Genomic DNA, 23721 nt, shown 5'->3' with positions numbered 1-23721 from the left:
AAAAGTAGAAATGCTGTTGTGCTCCTGTCCTGTTCCTGTGAAGCAGCTGCCATTAGAGCTGGGTTACTTGATGGAGTAGCTGAAAGAATATTAATGCTTAATCAGTAGGAAAACCTTTCTAGTACAGTTCAACTGACTAATTAGTGAATCAAAAGTTAATTTTGACTTGCTACTATTCATATAGAAAGTGACTTATCAAAGTATCCACACTGTGTTTCTGCCCTTGAGCCATTTTAAGCACAGATGGTGTGTGGAAGAGGTAGGTGTGTGGTTTCCCAGTTAAGCCATCTGCCTTAATACAAGAAAAAAAACCTCTGAGTTGTTTGACTTCTGCTCAAAAGTGCCCTTTTTTTTTTTGTCCTGAGTGTTGGCTGATCTTGTGGCTCCAAATTAATACTTTGCAATCTGTACTTTGCATTACAGATTAACAAACCAGTGGCCTACTCAGTTCCTGAACTGGATGGCTATCAAATTTTTTAAAACTTAAATAAATAAAGTAGAAACTGTTAGGACTGTCCCTGCAGGGCTGTGTCACCCATGAATGCCCACACCTCTCCATTTGGTGGGCCAATTCCTTTCCAGTGCCTGGTGTCCTACATCTATTCAGTGTTCCTAATTCCTGTGTCTTCTTCAGGATGAGCTGTTTGTTTTCCCTGGCATCTTCCCCCCCTCTTTCTCACTCATTTTATTTGGTGCTACAAAATAATGGTGAATAAAGCAGCTAGCCCTGCCTCAGGGCCTTTTGTGAGTAGCCACATGTGCAGCTTGCATCTTTTTTTTGTTTCCCTTTGTTCCATCCCTTTGTTTCCCTTCCAAAGTTTAACAGGAACAGACACTTTGACAAAGAGAACAAGGGCAACTAAAACATATCATAAAAGTTGTTACATTTGAAGGTTGTTCTGCATGCAGTAGCTGATAAATTCCTACCCTGATAAGGACCAGCAGCATTCCAGCATGCCTTGCAGTGGCACTGGGCAGCATTTTTAAGAGGTACACTGTACATTCCAAAAGATTCAGACTTTTATGACTATTAACTCTTTCCTGGTGTCCTGCCTCCCCATCTATTCAGATAGCCAAGATTCCCTGAAGCCAGCACTCAGCTGAGCAAAATCCATGTTTTCCTAGAGCAGAATATGTCAAGTGGTGTAAAAACATGCTTGAAATTCTGATTGTTTCTGCTCTCTTACAGCTGCAAGGTGGTGGGAATGCTTTGCAAGCTCTGGAAACGGTGGTGTGGTTATGTTGAAGTCTGAAAAGGTGGAGCAGGACATGGTGGCAGGGTTGTGGCTGAAAGCACTGTGTCACCTCAGGTGAAAAGGGGGCTGTGTACCTCAGGGTTTGGTGTCCCCTCTCAGCACCATGTCATGAAATGGGAAAGAGGAATTTGAGCAGTCAGGGAAGGTGAAACAGCTTGTGTCAACTTGGAGCACTAAACTTTTCTCCCTTTTGGGCTGCAAGCCAGTGTACACCCCAGAGCTGCCACGTTTTAAGATAAACTGTACAAAGCACTCTAGAAAATCAGCTTTCAAACAGACCTTTTGGGTTTCAGCTACACAATGATGTCTGATGTTGTTAAGTTTCCCAACCAGATATCTTGGCAATTAGGAGTGTGTGAAAAGGGGTTGTTAAAAACTGCTGAAACCATAGCTTTTTTTTTTAGCATAGCAAGTAAAACTACTTAAAGAGACTCAGTTAAAAGCAAAAGCACAAGACAGAAAATCACCTTTATCCTGGCCCAAACCAGGACATTCCACCCCTTATTCCATACCATTTGCGCCATGCTCCAATCATTACTATCTCTTATCCTCAAACATATCTATACCAAATTACTACTATCTCTCTGTGCTAAATTCACTAAGTAATTCAGTCTACAATTGCAGATGTTCATCTATTGCAGCAGACTCTCAAAACAAGGAGCAATCTTCACAGTTCATGTCCATGGTGTACAAGTTGCAGGTTGCAGATGGTAACTTCAAGGGAGTTACAGCCGATGAACCTAGTTCTGGTTTCATCATCACAAAATCATCCTGAAAAACACTCACAGAACACTGTTAGTTTATGCAGCAATTCACACAACAGTAGTTAAGGAGGGATACAAGTTCACAACTCCCAAAGAGTCTATGCATTACTGATAGAGTATGGTTAAAAGGTGGTGGTGCAGCATGCACAGACCTTTGCATCATAGGTTTAGGGCACGGTACATGATAAGGATCTTCAATGTCATCATTATTATAGATCACATCTTCTACAGCCAATTCTTCCAGATACCTGATAGCTTTTCCAAGTTTGGCTGCTTTGATCTGTGGGCAGTCTATTTCCTCTTTATAGGGATATCTCTCCCTTACAGCTGACAAGAGTCGTTTCCAGAGTTGTTTCCAAAAAAAAAAAACCCAACAAATCAAGTCTCTCACACACTGGCTGTGTGCAGCATCCACTTTGCTTTTTGGTGCAGCCATTCTGCTGTAAGAACCAACTGAGCCAGCAAATCCTGTTACCATGTGCTTATCTTCTTGTCAGCATGATGAGGTTTATTTAACACATACTAATTTTCCCCAGGTTTTGTGCACTGCTGACCTTTAATGCTCTGCTGAATCATGGGCTGAGTCTGCATCCCTGTCTGGTGTCTTTTGTTGGGTGGAATTCCACACACTAGAAAAAGCTTGGAGGAAATGGTGCTGAAGGGATCACATCAGATGCTTCAAAGAGGAGGAAAGCAAATGCTGCTGAACAAAAGCATGTTTGAGCCAGGACTAGGGGAAAAAAAAAAAAGGCTTTAAAAGCCTTTCTAGAGTCCTGCCTGACCTCTGGTTCAAGGGAAAGAATATAGATGAAATGTGAGAAGCACTCAGAGCCTCAGGTTGGTTGGATATTGTCATAGCTGGTGTTTTATACTCATGGTGGTCTCCAGAAATAATTTTCTAAAGAATTATACCAATATTGGCACATAAATTTTGAAGGTAATAGCTCTGAATGCTGCACTGCTCACCCCTTGTGTTTGGGACAGCTCAGTGCTTTAAAAAGAAAGATATTTTAAGCTTCAGCAAAATTGTAGAAGCAATTGTGTCAAGTCTGAGTGTCCCCTGTTGCTCTCTTTCTTTGTGGTGTAGGAAGGGGGAAACCCTTTTGATCATCTCAGTAAGCAGAGAGCTGTAATTCTCTGAAGCCCAACTCAGCAAGCCTGCCCCATATTAACTGAAAACAATAAAGTTATTTTTGTTTTCCATACCCAGCTCTCAATGACATTTGATTCTGTTGATGTGTATCAGAGGCTTAACCACAGAACCTGGATTGGAATTGGTAAAAACAAGAGTGTTTCAAACCTAAGTGGGGTGTATAAAAGAAGGGTGAGTCCTTTAAGGGTTCCTTTACCAGCAGCTTGTTGAGGTTCCCTAAAAAGAGGAGCAGGCTCTCTGGAGAGAGCTCCCTGCAGAAAGCATTCTGCAAAACCCAAACCCAGAGCCCTGCCAAACCCAAACCTAAACCCCCAAACCAGTTCTGGGGGTTCTGGCAGCTCTGGGTACAACTGCTGCAGGCTCTCAGGACGCTGGGTATCACACATGATGGGGTTCTTGTTAGCCTGGTCTTAGAAACCTGATATTATAAATTATTTTACCCCAAAAAAGGGTTCCAGCATCTTTCATTTTGACTCTGCCAGCAGGAGTTTTAGGCATCAAAGGATGAAAAAGTCTTCAGCTGTGGGAGAGCATCCAAAGGAGAGCAACAAGGATGCTGAAGGGTCTGGGAAGAATGGATTGTGAGGAGTGGGTGAGGTCACTTGGATTGTCCAGTCTGGAGAAAAGGAGGCTGAGGGGGGACACTGCAGGATGTGGCTTCCTCAGGAGAGGATGAGATGGGACTGGCACCAACTTCTTCTCTCCTGTGGCCAAAGAGAGGACTCAGGGAAATGGTGGAAGTTGAAGCAGAGGAGGTTTAGGTGAGATTTTAGGAAAAGGTTTTTCACCCAGAGGGCAGTTGAGCACTGGAATAAGCTCCCCAGGGATGTGGTGACAGCACCAATCCTGCCTGGGTTCAGGAACCATTTGGATGCTGCTCTCAGGCACATGGGGTGATTTTTGGGGTGCCCTACACAGGGACAGGAGTTGGACTCCATCATCCTCATGGGTCCCTTCCAGCTCAGCAGATTCTGTGATCCTGTGAATCTTTGTGTTTTGTGCTGTGTTTTAGGGAGTGAGATGATGATTTCTCTGGGAGTGTTTAGGTCAATCCACAGCACTTACATGGTAGGGTTGAGGACTCCTTCAGATGAAGTGGCAACTGTTCACATGGAAGAAATGCCAGTCTTAAGAAGCTTTTTAGTGGTACTTAGCCCTTGGGTGATCAGGAACATCAGGCATTTACACACCACTTGTGTCTGAGGCTTTCCTATTCCACAGCTGCAGAAATCATCTTTATAAACCATTTGTCATGGAACTGGGAATTATTTACATGTAGTTCTGGTGCAGTCCAAGGTTTGCATTGCAGGGATTTCTCTCTCCCCCCCTTCCTCAAAGGTTCATGATGTTATTAGTGGGTGAGTGGTGTCCCTCTGAATCCCACTTTTTGGATGCATGTCTGTTCTGAGAAACTTGAAGTAGAAGGAAAAAAAGGTAGGAAAAAAGTCAGCAGGTGGGTTTTGAACAGCTATGTAATGACAAACAGCACATTTTGTGTGGATGAGAAAGTATTTTTTTTTTCTAATTATGGAAAGCAAGAAATCTTTCTGAAAAACCTCCCAAAGATCAAGTACATTTTTATTTCTGACCTCACTGGAGTGTGTGTTTGCCTTATTGCTTCTGCTCTGTGGCTTTGGCAGCCTCGTGTGATTCTTTTTTTTTTTTTCTTTTTCTTTTTTTTTGCCTTTTTTCCATCTAATAGGTCTTGTCTCAAATGTATGTGTGTCTCCTTTTCATCTGCTTCTGCTTTCTTAGGAAGCAGTGAAGTTTCTCAAAGGGATTTGGTTTTGGTTTTGTTTTTTAACCAATCTTAAAATTTATTGTTTACTCTTTTAACTCCCATGTTGCAGAGGAAGATGATGCTGAGGAGGTGCCAGAATTTCAGGTGTCTGGGAAAATTGGAGCAAAGAAGCAGAGGAAATTAGAAGAGAAACAAGCCAGAAAAGCACAGAGAGAGGTAAGAATTTCCTGCCACGTTGGGAGCCCAGAGCAGAACATCAGCAACACTCAGCACAGAGCTGGTGATGACAGACACCCCAGAAAGGCAAAGGCAGTGTCATCACTGCAGTGCTTGTGGTTTTGTTTGAAAAGCTGTAAATTCAGCTTTTTCTGTCATATCCCAAGAGTGTTTCATTTTCTTTCCATGAGGTTCTCTGGGAGGGAGAGAGGAGTTAAACCAAGTGCTCTTTATTGGATGTTTCCACTGATTTCTGGCTCACTGTCATCTCCCCTTAAAAAATACACCCAAGCCCACCTAGGAGTGTTGTAACACTGACCAAAACTGGGGGCAGTTCTCTGAGGAGATTTTCCTCTGCTTCCATGGTACAAAAACCTTTGTGTGGCTTTATCTACCTTGAGCCACGTTTAGTGTTTGTATGGAGAGGGGGAGATGATAACAGAGCCCCTGAAATCTGTCCTGGAGTCAGGTTTTGCTTGAAATCTGGCCCTAGAACAGAGGCCAAGTATGCAGAGGGAACACACTGTAGCTATTCAGCTCTTAAACCTGTGAGCAGAAATACTCATCTAAATACTGTTGCCTTTTTTCAGCTTTGCCCAGCACTTTGCTGTTAATTCCAGAGAAGCAAGACATTTTTTGAAGTGTGCTACTTCATTCCTTCTGGTTTTTCTGCCTTGTTTTGGGGTTGGTTTGTTTTTTTTTTTGCAAAAGCTCTGTATTGTTCTGTGATTTGGAACGTGGGGTTACAAGTAGAACTCAAGCAACCTTTGCAAAACAGAGGTTGGAGTGCACAGAGGACTTCCCATGTTTTACAGAATAACAGAGCTTATGAAACTTCACATTTCTAATCTGTAAATGATCCAGACAAGGGCAGTGAAATCCCATCTGGAGCATTTTGCTGTCACCTGAGGTTTAAATCCAGTTTCTTAGTGATATGCCCTGGAGCTTGGGCAGTTGGGAATAAACTTGAATATTATGTTTATATAAAGATCCCTTTCTCCCTGCAAGCTTTAACCATTTTGTTACTACTTTTCATATTCATTCTATTTAATGAGACCCTTTTTTTTTTTTCCTGTGGAAAATCTGAGCTAAGTTGAATGAAGCCAGATAAGCATCAGTTGGTGAAGAATCTTTTTTCTATTTTCATTTCAAAACATGCTGATTTTTATTTTCCCACACAGACAGATAAATTCCTCAGGTCTTTTTTTGCTGAAGCATTCAAAGCCACAAATCCACAGTTTGAATGGCTTCTGCTTATTCTTTTAATATCTTTTCAAATTGAAGTATACTGAAGGGATTGCAGAACAACTTCAGATCTCTGAACAATGCACTAAAAGCCTTTTTTTCCCTCATTTTGCAACAATCTCTTTACGAGATTGTTTTAAAAACAAATAAGATGATTTTAAGAGACCAGTACTCTTTTCTTAAAGAGTTTCTGCCCAGATTGATGATAAACTTGAATGTGCTTGGTTTTACAGAGTTTACATTCCCCTCTCCTCTTCCCTCCTCTCCTTAGAGTCCTTTCTAACTAAATTTTCAGTGAGGAGAAAGGGAATGCCATCACCTAATATCACTCCAGCAATCAGCTCAGATGCACACATGAAGATAATACAAGTGAGAAGGGGGATTTCTAAACTTATCACAGTGTTTAGGATGCTGCAGAGGGGAGGAAGGGGGAGTTAAATGATAATAACTTTTTTTTTATTCTCTTTACTGCTTTATTTCTCACCTGGGAAGCTCAGAAGAAGCCCCACCATGGAATCACAATGACAATATGAAATGTTTTAAAGGAATGTGCATTCAGGAGGAGTAAGGTTTGGCTTGCATAGTAGTTTGGTCTCTTTTTTTTTATTTTAGGCTGAAGAAGCAGAACGAGAAGAACGGAAAAAACTTGAGTCAAAAAGAGAGGAGGAAAGGAGGAAAGAAGAGGAGAGGCTGCGCCTGGAGGAGGAACGACAGGTGGGATTGGTTGGATTTCCACATGGAAATTCTGAGCTTGCCTTTGAGACAGCTCCTTTGTGAGTTCTGTGATCAGCAGAACTCCCTTTGCCTTCCACTCCTGCTGCCTATGGTTTAACTTTGGGGTTTTGTTGCTTGATTTTTGTTTGAATTACAACAACGGATCCCACCTTTGCTCCCCCAAAGTGAAAACTGCTCCAAACATCCCATGTAGCAGCAAACATCCCCCCACACATTGGAGTCTGGAACAAAAGGAAACCATCTCCTGGTGGTGGATCTGCTGCTGCTGTGTGCTATAGTGAGAGATGGGTTGATTTGTTAAAACCTTAACAAATGTTGCTGATAAAGTTTGGCCCATCAGGAAGAGCAGGTAAATGGGTTGGACCTAGTTGCAAGAGAAATTTTGGAGGCCAAGTTTGGTTATCACTAAGCTGGGGGGAGCATGGATCAGCTGGAAGGCAGGAGGGCTCTGCAGAGGGACCTGGACAGACTGGAGAGTTGGGCTGATCCCAAGGGGATGAGGTTCAACATTCCAAGTGCTGGGTCCTGCACTTTGGCCACAACAACCCCATGGGGAGCTCCAGGCTGGGCACAGAGTGGCAGAAAGGGACCTGGGAGTCTGGATTGCCAGGAAGCTGAAGAGGAGCCAGCAGTGTGCCCAGGTGGCCAAGAAGGCCAATGGCATCCTGGGCTGGCTCAGGAACAGCGTGGCCAGCAGGTCCAGGGAAGGGATTCTGCCCCTGTGCTCAGCCCTGGTGAGGCCACAGCTTGAGTCCTGTGTCCAGTTCTGGGCCCCTCAGCCCCTCAGGAAGGAGCTTGAGGTGCTGGAGCAGGTCCAGAGAAGAGCAAGGAGGCTGTGAAGGGATCCAGCAGAATTGCTGTGAGGAAGGGCTGAGGGAGCTGGGGGTGTTGAGGCTGGAGAAGAGGAGGCTCAGGGGAGACCTCATCACTCTCTCCAACTCCCTGAAAGGAGGTTGGAGCCAGGGGGGGGTTGGGCTCTTTTCCCAGGCAACTCTCAGCAAGACAAGAGGGCAGGGTCTCAAGTTGTGCCAGGGGAGGTTTAGGTTGGAGATGAGAAAGAATTTCTTTCTGGAGAGGGTGATCAGGCATTGGAATGGGCTGCCCAGGGAAGTAGTGGATTCTCCGTGTCTGGAGATCTTTCCAAAGAGCCTGGATGTGGCACTGAGTGCCATGGGCTGGGAACTGCAGTGGGAGTGGATCAAGGGTTGGACTTGATGATCTCTGAGCTCCCTTCCAACCCAGCCCATTCTATGATCACAAGAGAACATTGGTTGGAAGGGACCTTTAGAGACTGATCAGTCTCACTCACACCATGTCCCTCTAGAGCTCAGGACCTTGAGCAGCCAAGCTTTGAGTCTCCTGATGGAGATTTCCCACCCTCCCTGGGTCCCTTTTCCTTTCTGCTCTGTAGTGCTGCCTGCCTGACAGCTGGAACCAGCTGGGCAGAAAGTCACCTGCAGGTGATTTTGCAGCAGTTCTGTAAAATTACCCTGTGTGTTTCTCATGACACAAATTTACATGTGCTTCACAATGCAAGATTTCTAAACCACCCATCCAAAAGTGTGTGTCAGGAAAAAAAAAAAACCCACCAGAAAAACAGGTCCTGTGCAGTTGAAAAGCTTTTGTTGAATATTTTCACCAGGGCAAGCTTCTTTCAAAGCTGTTTTGTGTATTCTGGGCATCAGTGCTGCTGGCTAAGAGCTAGGAAAAAAGCCTCATGCTCTCTCTGGAGCTGGAACAACTTTTCTGGTAGCTTTGCAACATGTTTCTGGAAAACTGAGGTGTTCTGCACAATCCTGGGCTCAATAATTGCTGTCTGGGGGGGAGCCCAAACCCCAGCTTTCAGCTGGAACTTTCTGGGCTACTTAGATATTCATGGAGATTTGTGTCTGGGGTTTGTAGTGAGCAGATTTATTTTAATTATCTTCAATTTAATTGTGTTAAACTGGGGTGTGTTGCTCATAACATTTTAAAAGAGGAAAGACAGTTTTTCCTGTTCTCTGTTGAGAGCATGAAGCAGGATAAAGCAATTTAATTTTTTTTTTTCTCTCCATACATTTCACATGCAGATTGCACCCATGAAATACTTTGTAGGATGAACATTTACCTCTGGGGTTATCCCACCCCCTGAATTCTGCATTTTCTGAACTCTCTCTTCTTTTCTTTTCCTCAATAGAAGGCTCATGAGATAAAAACCAGAGGGTAGCTGGTGTGATTTTTGGAGGCAGTTTGATTAGTGACATTTCTGTAGTTTCTACAATCCCCAAAGACAAAAGAAAATTAGGAGTTTATCACTAAAGTTTGCCTTGAGAAATATTGCAGTCATAAAATAGCTTTTTTTTTTTTCCTTTTCCATCAGAATCTTTTTGCTGGTGCAGTGACAGTGGCAAATCTCCAAACAAGCAGAACCAGCTTTTTTAGCTAAAATTCAGTAGAACCTTTATTTCAGTCTCTCCCAAGAAGTGTTACCAACACTGTGCTAACATTTTTGGCCAACTCCAGACAACAAATGGAAATTATACCTTCAAGGGGCCCAAATCTTCCCCATTCTTGAGAGAAATAACCCCCTGGTTCTATTTGTATGCACATATAAATAAAATGTGGTCACCCCTTGGCTCCAGTGTTGCAACCCAGTTAAATGTATTTTTACATTCAAGTTTCCTTTCCAGTGTTCTGGTGACCTGATTGGCTCTGCATGTGAGGAAGCTCCTTTTTAATTGGCATTTGCCTCAGCCCTGGGGATTTCCCTTCTCTCTCTTGGGAGTTTTTTAGTGGTGAGATGGTTTACCAACCAACAGCCTGTCAATAAGAGCCAACTTCCTCTGATGCTGCAAGACATCAGATTGCTTTCCCAAGAGTTTTTTCTTGGGTTTTTTTGTCCTGTGCACAGGGATTTTTGTGGATTTTACCCCCTCTGCTTAGCTGTGCCTTGCTAATGGAGATGACTGGGCAGGTGCAGGGCTCACAGCCATCACTCTTTACATGTGAGAACAGAGTTTGCTGCTGCTAAATTCACTGCTCTTGAAGCAGTTTGACAAAGGAGAGACACTACCAGTCTTCTAGCAAGGAAACTTTTAAGTGTTTTGAGATAAAAAGTCCCAGCAGGAGTGGGACCTCCTGGAGTTTGTCCCTGTTAGGTTCAAACAAGTTCTGTATTGCTCAGATATTCTTTGTGCTCCAAGTTTCCAGACTAAGGCAAACTGGTTTGGGCTTTCAGTTTTGCATTTAAGTACCTAAATAAAAATGGTCTGGATCTTAAGAGCTGTAAAAATGGAGAATCAACCAGAATCAACCCAAAGGTCCTGTTGAAGCTTTTGACAGCCAAGACCCTCAAGTTTTGGGCTCTTTGATTTGGTATTTGTTCATGTGAGACCATGCACCAAGTTGTAAAATGTTGATGGTTGTGTTATTTTATTGTGTGTAACATGAACATCAAGGTCTGAGTGCCTCCCAGCAGAGCTTTTTGGCATTTATAGCCACTGTTTGTAAATAAGCAGGGTGTTTCTGGGAGCTGATGGAAGGCTCAGTTTAAGCATCAGTTTTCCACTGTGTACACTTTGCTGAAAATTAATTTCTCCTGAGGAAGTAGAAGTTGAAAAGCTTGCAGGAAACTCACTCAGCTCGACTTCTGAGGGGATGAGGACTGGTAAAAACATTCATTCTGACTTTCTAGAAGTATTTGGCTTATGTTTGAACAGTGGGGGAGTGGGGAGGGAGTCCTAGAAATCATAGAATTCCAGGTTTTTTGGTTGGCAGGGACCTTAAAGATTATCCATGGGCAGAGACACCTCCCACCAGCCCAGGTTGCTCCAAGCTCCCTCCAACCTGGCCTTCAAAATTCCAGGGATGGGGCAGCCACAGCTTCTCTGGCTCAGCACCCTGACAGGGAAGAGATCCAGCTCCTCTGTGCCAAGTTATTTCCTGCAAAGTCCCTTTTCACTTCCTGCAGCTCCTGCACTAAGAGCATGGAACCTGGATGTTAGGCAAGGAGAGTTTCTTTGGGCCCTGAACCCCAGATCATGTCAAGGAATCAGCCACAGAGAAGGAAAGGTGGGAAGCAGGGGGTGGTTGAAGCTGCCTGAGCCATTCCTCATGAGCAATGAGATCTCTTCCACTTAGCAGTGGAATAAGCTGCTTATAAATGATTTGTTTGTCAGCAAGTGGGTCCTTTATCTGATTTGGAGGAGGGCTGGCACAGCTCACAGCCAGCTCTTTCCTCTCCAGGAAAGCTGCTTAGGCAAAGCTCTCAGAAAAGCCACTTACTCTGTGGGCCAGTATCACCTAATCTCAGTGTCACCTTAAAGGGGTTAGTGCAATGAAAGCCAGAAAAAGGGGTTCAGTAACTTCTTCCTGGATGGTATTATAAAGTTCCTCACCCTTTCCTAAAAATACTGATGCCTGATAAACTCTCAGCAGCTGGAATCTGTCCAGGCAGTGCAGTTACTCAAGCACTATCCCAGGGATGCAGAGAGAGTTGTGATCCCAAAAGTCAAGGTCTGCTTCCTCCAGCTGTAAGTCAAAGAGTTTTCAGGTCTTTGTGGGTTTCAACTTGTAAAAAAATAATAATAATTAAGCTTTTGTGCAGTTGGCACAATTAATATTTTTGATATCAAGGAAATAATGGTTGTGATCCAGGTGAGAAGCAAACAGAAGGTGATGATCTGAAAGGAGCCTCACACCAAATCCATGTCCTCAGTGGGCAGGTGGGAGCCTGGAGAGGACTGAAAGAACAGACTGGGAGCACTGGGAAGTTAGTGGTGACCAGATCCAGTAGAGCTGATGGGTAAGGGTGTTGGAAAGGGGCTCCCAGAGTGCTGGAGACCCCCAGGTTGCATGGGGATCTGGTAGCTTTTGGGTCTGTGCTGTGCAAGGTGGTTTTTAAGACTTCAAAGCCAGCATGCAGAGGTAAATGGAGCCAATCCAGCAATGAGGAGGTGGACATCCAGCCAGAAAGAGGAGAGAGTGAAGAAAGGTTTGAGTGTTTCATTTTTTAATTTGTTTTTTCAGTAAAGTGATGGCTGGAGTCAGAGAGTTTGTTTTTTACATGCAGTGGAGTAAACTGATCAAAAAGAAAACTTGACACTGTAGCAAACACCCAGCTTGGGTAACCTTTGGGTGGGTGAGAAGCAAACCTGCCTCAAGCCAAAAAAACCCCCCAAAAAGGGCAAGCAGCTGAAGGTGAGCATCTGCAGTTACCAAATTTCCAGGATGCTGGGGTTTCCCCATCACCCCACCCACTGGACTTTGCACATATTCTTGAGATCCCTTTGGTCCTGGTTTTCTCACATTTCTGTGTTGGGAGCATTCCTTCTCCTGACTTTCTAGGAGTTTGATCCAACCTTCTCTTCAGTTTTGATTGAAGGACAACTTTCCCATCCTCATTCCTGGTATCCTTGCTGGGTTTGGCCTTACTTGGTCTCTTTTTTTTAATAGGAACATTTTTTCAATGTACTTAATTAGCAGTTCCCTTCTCTCCTTGTTGTAATGGAACAAGTGTTTGCTTTCCAGCCATTAAAGGAAGCAATTACCACATTAGTGTCAGAGCTGAAGCAGGCAAGCATTTAGAAATCAATATAATTGTTCTGCAAGAGATCAATTCCTGTGCTAACAGCAAAGGAATGCCCAGAGGTTGTCCCTGAAACTTGAAGAATTCATTTCCTAAGTTTCAGCCAAACCTTTGCAATGTGACAGCCACCAGACTGGAACCTCACCAGGCCAGGTGCTGCACAAACAGAAATTTCTCTGCAAAAGAAAATTTGGGTAAGAAAACATTGTTCTTCTGTGTGGAGTTCCATGTGGGATGTGTTTTGGAGAAGAACCAAACAAATTAAAAAAAAAAAATAAATCATGGAAAACTGAAAATTTCAGGGGGTTCAGTAAAAACCTGTTCTTACCTGAAACTTCTTAAAGTAATCTAGCACATTCCAAAACTTTTAATTGTGGTTTTGCTGTGGGAATGTGTGACTGTTCCACATTGTGTCAGCATTTCACTGGTGTCCAGCTGGGAGTTTTCTTGACATGAATTATTTCTTTTCTAAGGCTTCCCCATTTCTTTCAGAGTAGGTAACTGAAAGGATTTATATTGCAAATAACTCCAAGCAGAGCCTGTAGTTCTGGTTAACAATCAAACATGTAAAAAACCAAACAAACCTATTTTAGTACAATCATACCTTGTCTTCTGTGCCTAAAATACTTCATGGAGTTCTTGATTTTTCCATGCAGCCAGCTTGGATGTAATCAAAAAAGAGATTTTACCTGAACCTCTGTTCCAGACCAGAGCTCTCTGCAAATACCTGATGAACACTGGTGCCTTCCAGAGCAGAACTGGGACCAGTTATTTAACTGGTGGATGGTGCAGCAAAGTACAGTGAAGGGCAGGGGCTTCCTGGCAGAGGAAACATAACCATGCAAATTAAGGAAATCAGGGTGCTTTATAAGAGTGGTTTTCTCCTCTGTCTCAGAGCTGTGAAGAGCCAGCCTGGGTGTATTTTGTGCAAGCTTCCACTGCCATGTGGGGTGGCTGCTGCCTTAAAGGTGGCTTCTGAAATTAATGAGGCCATCAAAGCAGGATTTAGACTTATTTTAGCTGCTCTCTGCCCTGAGGAAAACCAAACTGCAGATGGAGAGCTTGCTACCTGACTTAGAACTCAAGGGAGGAGCAAACTGACCACTTGGCATCTTTTCTATTCAGGAAGAGGAAAAAAGGAAGGCAAAGGAAGAAGAGGAGAAGAGGGAGTATGAAGAGTACCTGAAGCTGAAGGAGAGTTTTGTAGTTGAAGAGGAAGGGGTTGAAGAATCAATGACAGAGGAAGAGGTATGTATGAGGTTCCTACTCCAGTTTTCTTGATCCTTGTTATGCTCAGGCTGCCCTTACTGCATTCAGAAATGAACTTGAAAGTCAAGAGTCAGCCAAATGTTTTTTCTTGTAAATTAAGGAAAGGGCACATGTTAACCTGGAGTGTTCCCTGGAGAATCCTACAGTTCCTCAATCCAGGCTCCTTCAGCTTGGTGTACTAATGCAAATGTGTCTCTCTGGAAATGAGGTTCTTTCCTCCCTTACTGTAAAGACCAAAATAAAACTCATCCTGGAAGTCAGATACTCTTTTAGTGTCATCAGCTTTGCTCTGTCCATGTGGCTAAAAACAGAGTCTGGTAGTGCCCATGTATCTTGGGAGAGGAACTGCTTGGGTTTTATTTTATTTTCTATGCAGAGCTGCTGTGAAATCAAATGAAAAGCCAATCCCTTGTCTTAAAAAGCATCTGTTAAGAGAATTCCCAGGACACAGCCTACGTGCCTGTGGGTTGTGTGCTGGGGGAAACTCTTTATTTGGTCTTGAGGTCAAACTCTGCTCTGAAGTTCCTGTGGCTGCCAGCAGATGCTGCTGGGGATGGTGGTTGAAACGTGGTACTTGTCATAGTATCACAGTGAGCTTGAGAAAGTCCCACCTTATTCTGTCTGCTGGAAACCTGCTAGACTAATGTGAATTGCTGTCAAATGCTGAAGTTGCTCTGGGGTTGTAGCTGCCAAATTTGAGCTGCATTTCATGGTGAGTATTTCTCTCAGGGCCACGTGTGTGTTTCCTCCTCTGCTAATGGGATCCTGTTGGCACTGAATGGATTTTCCTCTTCAAGTGCTTGAGAGTGGCTTTGGGCTGAGGAACTTGTAGTGAGTCAGTGCTGCTTGACATTAGTCCCAAGTTCTCCCCATGGACCCCTTCCCACTGGGATCAATTCCTGCCTCATGCTAGGATTAACACCAAGTGAAGTTGTGTCTGGCAGTGGGGCATTTCCTGAGGTGCAGGGAACAGGGAAATGCACACTCTGTTGGAAGTTCTTTCAAAAAAGATGTCTATCCTGTTAAAAGACCATATTATACCTAAATATTAAATTATTCCTCTTTAGATCCCCTTTAAAGCTGGAATGTGTTTATTATCTGTGGTCCTGCAGCTGTCTGGCAAGGAGAAATTTCTCTTTATGTGGAAGAGAGAAGGATGCTCCTCACTCAGAAGAGCTTGGCAGGCAGTAGATGATGCCTGGATCTCAACCTGAGCTATTTTTGGTTGGAGTGGGGACACAGAACTGTGGCAGGAGGGGATTTGAAAGTTCTCTTCAGGAGCAACCCCAGGCTCAGAGTTGTTTGGAGGCAGCAGCCTTGCAGAAAGGGCAAGGTGCCCTTGTGGTGGGTGATATCCCGAAGCATTTCAGTCTCCTGTTACAAGAGCTGCCTCTGCCTTGTCTTGTTGAGCCTCAGCCTGCTGAAAATTAAAAGTCCTGAGTTCAGAGCTAAGTGGTTAATTAAGGCTGATTGATTTTCAAGGTTGCAGAGTAACTCGATCTCCCCTTAACTTCAATGCCTGTTGTTTGCATTGCCTTTGAAAGCTGAGCTGCCTCTATTAAAACCTCGGGTTTCAGGTGCATAGCTTTGAAAAGGGCTTTTTGAGCCCCCACATGTGCTGAGCAGCTGGGCTCTGCACTTGGCCAGCTCCATGTTCTGCCTCCTGGATCTCTCTGCTTCACCTCTGCACAAAATGTCCTGGCTGGGTGCATGGAACAGAAGGCACAAACTCCCCCAGATGTGGTAATCTGGGGGTCTGTGTGATGTGAGGGATAAAAGATTTAAAGATTTCCTTTCAGAAAACATTTAAATGCAAATTGGAACTGAGACATTCCCTGCCTTAGAAAAAAAATACCTACAGCCAGAGAGTTCCTAGTTAATATTACATCTAGATGTGGTTGTTTTTTTTTTCAGAATCAGTGTGTATGGTTAAAACTTGGCAAGTGTGCAGGCTGAACACTTTTATAATATTTGCAGTCAGCAAGTTTGCAGTGCAGCTGATGCTCCTGACTTTAACACTTGTTTTTCCTGCTGTTCCCAGTCTCGCAGCTTCCTGATGGAATTTCTGGACTATGTTAAGGTAAGCTGCCCTTGGCCTTTCTCCTCCTTCCATACTTGCTAAATTGTGTAAAATACCTTCATCAAAGAGCTGAGCAGCAAAAAAAAAAAAAAAAAAAAAGGGGGAATCTTGACTTCCTCCATGCTTTACTTACATGTTCACCAACTCCCCAAAGCAATAGCCACTAAATTTGGGTGGGTTTCAAAGGGATGGCACAGGTTAAGGGCTGATTCTGCCCTGGTGTGGCTGGAAGGGATTACTCACAACCTCTCAGCTGAGTGTTTAAGCACATGTGTAAAGTTCTGTATTAGTCACTTCTACTTGACAGCAGAGAAATTAAGCACAGGCTGAGAACCTCATGCAGAAGAGCATTTGACACCTGATTTCCTATGCAGAGATGAGTTGCAGAACTGGGGCATTGCTTTCTTTTACAGGTTTTAGTATTATTTTTTTTTTAATCTTGGAAGTATGCTTAATATATAGATTGTGTGCAGCCCTCATCTTCTGTCCTATTCACAGAAACTGTTGGCTTAGATCTAGAAGCAATGCTAAGCTGCAAAACTTCTAAATTAAGAGAGCAATTGGCAATTTAAAAAAAAAAATTAATTTAGCCTTTCTGCTGAGTAACTTCTTTTACTGGTAGAAGTGCCTGGAGGTAGCTCACCTCATTCCTAAGGGTGTTTGAAATAAAATGCAGCCTCTTCTTTCCAGCTTTGCCTCGTGGGATTGTTCAAAGAGGATTTTTCTCAAAAGCACCAAAAGAATTGACACCTCCCCAATTCTGCTTTTTCCAAAAATTCTGCTTTTTCTTTTTTGTTGTTGGTTTTTTTTCCTCCTTTGGGGCTTTCTTAGTAGAACTTCAACCTCAGTTTGCTCAATGTCACCACCTCACAGCACACCTCTCTCTGCTGCACTCACTGTCCTCTGTGTTTGCTTTTTAGAGTCCAGTCCTCAAGGTATAAACCTGACTGCTCTGGAGCTAAATAATCAGATTTTAATGGGACCCTTATGGTTTTAGTCAGCAGTGCTGTAGCTGCCCAACACACCTTACAAACCAGCTCTCTGAGCACTCCAAAAAATTAATAATGAGGTGGGCAGAGGTTAAGGAAAAAAAAAGAAAAAAAAAACAACATCTTAATCCTGGGAGCTCTTGCTCTGTTTGATCCCTTGCTGAGGACAGCAGTAGAATCATAAGTAAAATCAAATTAATCCAGTCATGTGGAGGTGTGTCTGTGTTGCTGGATGAAATTTCAGCCTGTCTCTAGAACCTGGAGCCTGTGGTGCAGGGATTTGTTGGCTTGGGACCTCACAATGTCATTATATTTCAGTGTGTTTATGGGGGGAGCTCATCCTAATTCTACCCCACCCTCTGGGCTCTTATTCACAGCAGGATCTGTCTTGGAAAGGTTCCAGTAAACTTGGTCATTGGAGGTGAATATCTTTCAGTGAAGGTTTCAATCCTGTTTTTCTTGTTTCTGTGGCTTTGCACACACACAAACCTCCCCCCCCCCCCTCTCCCTCCTGTGTTCTTTTAAAAGAAGATGTGACGAATCTTGGCAGTTCCCAGCTCTGAGAACTGAATTCCATGGACTGGTTCCAATTCCATGTGTTCAGTCCATGGTATTCAGTTGTCTAGCTTGGCTGCATCAAACTTCACAACTACTAAGTCTGTGTGTGGCTTTATTTTATTTTTTTTTTGGTCTGATATTATTAATGGAAATAGATTCATCTGTTTCAGCCCCTCTGATTTCTTCAGTGTCCTCTCCATGTGCTCTCAGAATCAGAAACAAATGCATTTATTGTTTGAATTATTGCATCTGATAATGTAATTGGAGCTCCTGCTGCTGTACATAGCTGGCTCTGAGGAATGTAATCCAGAATGTTAACTCAACATGGTTCAGAAGTTTTTATCTTTTCCACATTCCTTACAAACAGTGCAGCTTTTTACTGCACCTAAACAGATGAGGCACTAAAACGTTTTTGCAGACAAGAAAACAGCAACCAAGTAGCTCCCAGAGGAGTGCACTGGTTGTTTTTTTTTTCTCTGCAGTTTTCTGGAGCTCTAGAGAAGCATAAAACCAGATGTGCCCAGTGGTGCTGCCTGAGCAGGGCTGCACTCAGAAGCTCTTTCAGGAGCAGAATTAAAACTTGCAATTCCTGCTTCTGCCTCTGCTCTCAGAGGTCTTCACCCTGCAGGAGTTCATTTGCACAGCACTGATGGTTTTAATACTTCCCCAGGAAGGTGATTATGGCATTAATAGATATACCATTAATAAAACAAACTGTCTGGATTCTTCTCTATGCACTGATACATACCAGTGATCATTAAAAAATGTACTTCAAAATATCCCTCAAACAAAAAGGGATCTTGTTAAAGCACAGTGGAAATTAAAGATAACAGCAGAGAAACTCAGGTGATGGGAGAACAAACCCAGGGCTGTTTGTTGTGCTCCTGCTCATCTTGTTCTCCTAAGGAAAGGTTCAAGATGAATGCTGGCAAATTTATTTGGGTCAGAGCATCTGCTCTTTCCACAGAGAAAAGTGGTTGAAGTGGCTTGGAGTTTTTTTTTTTTTTTGATGAGCTGTGCTGGCTAGGAAAGGTTCATTAGAACAGCAGGTTCTACTTTGTCTATTCAATGGATTTTTAATTTGAAAGAAAAAGAAATACTCTCACCTTCCAATTCATCAGCTGCATTTAACTCTTGTTTGTTTCCATAGAAAACAAAGGTTATCCAGCTGGAAGACTTGGCTTCCCATTTGGGTTTAAGAACACAGGTCAGTACCACCACCAAGTACAAGCAGTGAGTTTAAAAGGACAGGAGAGAAAGTTGGGTGAATAAGGGTAAAGCCCATGCCAGGGCATTACTGAAAATGCTTGGATTTCAGTGAAGTTCAGCAAAATGAGCCCTAAAAATGTGTCCACAGTGAAGAATTGTTGGCTTACAGGGTTGTTGCAGTGGGAAGTGCTCAGCCTGGCTGCTAACAAATGGATCCTGCAGTGTTTGCCAGACTGGTGATAGAGCAACTCATAGAACCTGGGGATCAAAAGCAGAGCTGGGAGGAAATGCAGACACTGCCTGCATAATTAGACAAGGTTTTTTATGTTTGCAGACAATCTGTAAGTTGTTTTCTTTTCCTCCAGTTGCTTGTGTATTCTTAGCACATTTAAGAGTTCTAAGAATTAAGACTCTTGCAGTTGGAAGGGACCCACAGTGATCATCTGCTCCGACTCCCTGACCACTTCAGGGCTGACCAAAATGTCTCTTAAAAACTGACAGCCTTGGGGTTTTGACCATCTCTCTAGGAAGCATTTTTCAGACCACCCTAATTTAGATTTCTGGTGCATTATTTAAGAGTATTGCTCCTCACAGCCCCATGTAAGGCTGTAAAAATGAGCTCATGGTGTGATCTCTTTATTTTTTTTCCCCTCTCTGTCTTCTTTCTGTTCTCTAAGCATTTTCTGGTTTGACTCAGAAGAATAATTGTGGCTTGATTTCAGTTTGAGCAGGTCTGACAAACATTTTAAGTTATCCTGTGCCTCATCTGATCTTGGGGTGCCCCTTTACAGCAGCTGACACTGCTGCAAGTCCAGGCTGCTGTGCCTCTGCCTCCCTCTTGACCCAGAGCTTCATTTAAGCATGCAGGGAGCCAGTAATGGAGTTTATCTGGTGGAAATCTAAACTATAACTTGTTTCTGCACTCCCAGAAAGGCAGAACTGTGCAAAAAAACAGGGCTTGGGTACTGGCTTGAGATATAGTGGAACTGTATGGTTGGAGTAACTGTACAGTTAGCTCAGCCAGAAATTCCATAATTTGTTCATTGAAACCCATTATTTGTTCTTTGTCTTGGTTAATTGGTTTCCTCTTAAAGAGAGCAGGAATAAAAAAAAAAAAATAATACAAAAAGCTCTGGAATGTACTTGAGTGTAGCCAGGTCCTTGGAGAAATCCCTCAATGAACTTGGTGGCCTTTCCCTGGGAAGATGTGTCTGAGCAACCCCCTTCCATCAAACCAGCAGCTAACCTGGCAATTAAAATCTCTTTTGGGGGTAGTTATTTGAACACCCCAACATGCAGAACCTCACTTCATCCTCCTAAGACCAAAGGATCCACACTGCAGCTGTCTCTGTGGAATTACTGAGGTGTCTCCTTCCCTGAAGTCTTTAGCACTGAAGAATTTCATACCAGCCTCCATCTGTAGTTTAGCTGAACTGTGAAGTGGGTTTTTTTGCCTTCCTCTTGATCTGTTTGTGATTCCTTTTTCCCTTCTGAGCAGGATGCAATCAACAGGATCCAGGACCTGATGGCAGATGGCACACTAACAGGTGACAGCCAAAACACCAAGGGGACTTGGGTTTAGCTGACAAAATAGGTGGTGCAGAAAAACTCCTTTGCTATGGTAGGAAGAGCCTTCCACTGTAATTTCCATTTTAAACTGCAGAAGGTCCTCAGAGGACTCAATTAATAAATATTTCTATCATCCCTCCCTGCTTTAGCTGCTGGGAAACTGCTGTTGAAAGCACTGTGAGGAGTGAATTCAGGAACCAGCAGAAGGTCCTGCACCTTGACTGAGCTTCCAGTCTTCTGAAATCTGAATTAGGGATGTTTGGGGGTGGTTTACAAGCCTGTTCTGAAGGTGCTGTGGCTACAGCCAGGACGTGGGGCATGCCAGGGTGTGAGAGAAGCAACCAGAACACTTCAGGCCCCCTGAAGTGTTTGTTCACAGAGTCTGAAGTTGGGATGCAAGCAGAGGCTGAGCATGTGGGTAACTCCTGCTCTGAACCTGTCTGGTTTAGTGCTGAGCAGCTTTCTGAGGACGAAGCAGGGGAAGGTAGCAATGCAAACACTCACCTGATACTCTGGTGATGGCTGGGAAGCAGCTGTCTGGGTGGGCACATGTGGATGCCCCTTTGAGTGACCTAAAAATGCTCTGAATCACAGTGTAAGGAGATGTCCTGGCTGTGCCTGCGGCCTGAGAGGCAGCCCAGGGAGCTCTCTGCCTTGCATTTGATCCTGGGATGTGTTGAGAAAACAGAGATGATTCTTACTCTTGATGGAGCAACTGCAATATGAAAACTGAGCTTAATTCCCTTTTAGAGGGTAAATTGGAGTGGGGAAGCTGGGCTGAAGCACCTCCTGCTGCTTTTCTCCCCCACCTGCCTGGGCTCAGAGCATCAGCACCAAAACTCTCAACCCCAGGTAGGTCCTGTGGTGCTCTCAGCCAAGTGCAGGCAAGGCCAGGAGACTGGGGTGCTTTGCTGAGCAGAATCAGTGTCACCAAAGCACTCTGCTCTTGTCAGAGTTGTGCTCAAAAGAGCCAAGAGCAGAGAGGAGATAAAAGCCTGACTGCCAGCACGTTGCTCTGCCTGCCCTAGATAGGAAGTGCAGCCTCAGCACTTTGAACAGCCCTTCCAAAAGAAGTGAGTGATGTCTGTTGGGAAGTGAGAGGGAGCCAGAGTGCTGACTTCAAGGTCCTTTCTTTTCCCCCCTCTAGGTGTGATTGATGACAGAGGGAAATTCATCTACATCACTCCCGAGGAGATGGCTGCTGTGGCTCAGTATATCAAACAGAGGGGACGGGTCTCCATCACAGAGCTGGCCCAGGCCAGCAATTCCCTCATCAACCTCCAGCCTGACAGCCAAGCTGTTGCTCCAACTGTGGCTTGAGAGGAATACAGCAGGAGTTTGACTTCTTCATGAATAAGCCCTGTAATTAGAAAGCAACAAAATCCCCTTTAATCTGCTCACGGTGCTTGGAGATCGGCTGCTCCTTTTTGAGCATCAGCTGCAAACCTGATCCAGAGTTCCTGCTCTCATCCTGTTAGAGCTGATAGAAAATAGGACAAGGACTTGGGGTTCAAACACTCTGATCTACCTGTTCCCCAGGAATATCAGCAGTTCCTACAGAGGGACTTTATCTTGGCAGCCAGGCCTGTGGGACTCTACCCAAACTTTTTATCATTTCCAGATTCTGATGTCTGTAACGAATGTAGTTGGGTTTGATTGCACTCAGAAGTCTCCAGGTTTGCTCTGAGCTGTGGGACTTTGTGGCAATGACACAAAGAGCCCAGAACACCAGGTGTGCTGGGTGAAGCTGCCAGATCTTGTCTTCTCCATCAGCACTGGAAGGACAGAGCAAAAAAAGAAAAGTCGACGAGCGTGTCCCTTCATCCTGAAACTCTAGAAATGTGAGAACTTCCAGAGGTTATTTCAGAGAATTTCTGCTCCATAAATATGTTTTTCTTGGTTGATGTCATGCAAAAGGCTTGCTGGCAGCCTGGCTGCATTATTTTGCTGTGGCCAGGAGACAGAAACACCTCTAGGGAAAGGCTGACTCGCCTCATGTATTGTGCAGGCCAATTCTGCTGATACCAACCAGACTCTGGTGATTCATCCTTTGAAGTAAGAGCCAGCTCAGTGGGTCTGAAGACCTCAGACACCCCCAGCCTGTGGCCTTTGTGTTTCAGAAGTTTTTTTAAAAGTAAGAAAAGTTTAAAAGAAAAAAACAGGCACTCTGAATCATGCAATTAATGTTACAAGTAAATGATTCTTAATGTATTAATTACAGGGGTCAGCATATTTCCTGCATAAGAACATTTCTTTTTTTTTTTAAATAGCCTAATTGATGCTTTGTTAATTCTCCTTTCTGAAACCAACAGAATCTGTGTGGGTTTTTATAAGTGGGAAGGGCAGGAGGGGTTGGCTTTGTCACTTCCAAACTTAGAACCTGAGTAGACTACAAGCCAGGTTATCACTGAGATGAGAGAGCAATGAAAGAATGTTTAAAAGCCTCTTTTCCTTTTTAACCTCATCACTACTGCCCAAGGTGATGCTCTGCAGAGTGCTGTGGAAGATGGGTGATTTATTACTGTGTTGCCCAAACCACAGCCAGCAAAAAGATTGCTTGAGATTTGATGCTTGTGATGTCTCTCAATAGTTCAGAATTTTATTTTCTCCATGTTTTGGTGTTTTTGTTTTGGTTTCGTTTTGGTTTTGGGGTTTTTTGGTTCTGTCCTAAACTGCCAATAAAAACTGCATTGAAAGAACTGCAGATATTTGTGTTTGAGATCTTTTTTTTTTTTCTGTCTTAAAGGATTTTGAGATAAAGGAGCCACCCAGCAGTGCCACAGTGTCCAGTGTGCCAGTCAAAAACCAGAGGTACTCCATTAAATCCCCTGAAATCACTCAGTTTCTGTGAAGGTACCAAAAACCACCACATCCACTGCTTCCTTCTGCAGCTGCACCAGCAGAGCTGCTCTGCCACCTGAGGACAGGTCAGTTGTCTGCTGAGAACTGAGGCTGCAAATTCCTTTTCCACCTTTCTGCACCTGAGCTGGGAGGAGATCTCTATCTGGAAATGCTCTGCATTATTTTTGTCTCAGGTTGCTGGAGTTTCAGGGGGCTGTGCCAAGCTTGGAGGGGTTGGTTGTGATTCACTGGCAGGTGGCAGAAAGGCTGATGGAAAGCTGGAGTTTTTGAGGAGGTGCCAGGCAGAAGAATGGGATGGCAAAGGATTCATTAGGAGCCAAATCCATGGGCTGTTGGAGGAAAAATGCCACTTGCCTGAGCTCCTGCTTCAAGCTCCAAAGGAATGTTTGCCCAGGGAGTGAAGGATGGCAGAAGGGCAGGGTAAGCAGAGCAAGCCCTTGCCTGTGGGGTCACTGAAAAAGTTTTGTAGATCTTTCTGCATCTTCTCTGTCACTGTGGGAGAGCAGAAG

The 23721-nt window shown here is 43.9% G+C and overlaps 1 protein-coding gene across 1 annotated transcript in view; it reads left to right on the top strand.

Moving 5' to 3' along the window:
- DDRGK1 (DDRGK domain containing 1) overlaps positions 1 to 23054 on the top strand; it is a 30610-nt gene extending 7556 nt beyond the window's left edge. Inside the window, exons 3-9 of the mRNA XM_030450762.1 lie at positions 5024 to 5130; positions 6988 to 7089; positions 13802 to 13924; positions 15987 to 16025; positions 18723 to 18779; positions 20280 to 20328; positions 21498 to 23054. Coding sequence (XP_030306622.1) covers positions 5024 to 5130; positions 6988 to 7089; positions 13802 to 13924; positions 15987 to 16025; positions 18723 to 18779; positions 20280 to 20328; positions 21498 to 21670 — 650 coding nt within the window. The 3' untranslated portion in view covers positions 21671 to 23054. The remainder of the gene's footprint in view (positions 1 to 5023; positions 5131 to 6987; positions 7090 to 13801; positions 13925 to 15986; positions 16026 to 18722; positions 18780 to 20279; positions 20329 to 21497) is intronic.
- Positions 23055 to 23721: the final 667 nt, after the last annotated feature.

The sequence above is a fragment of the Calypte anna genome, chromosome 4B, assembly GCF_003957555.1.
Source record: "Calypte anna isolate BGI_N300 chromosome 4B, bCalAnn1_v1.p, whole genome shotgun sequence".
Taxonomy (NCBI): domain Eukaryota; kingdom Metazoa; phylum Chordata; class Aves; order Apodiformes; family Trochilidae; genus Calypte; species Calypte anna.
Note: the sequence above shows the minus strand (reverse complement) of the source record. Positions and strands in the feature narration are given on the sequence as shown.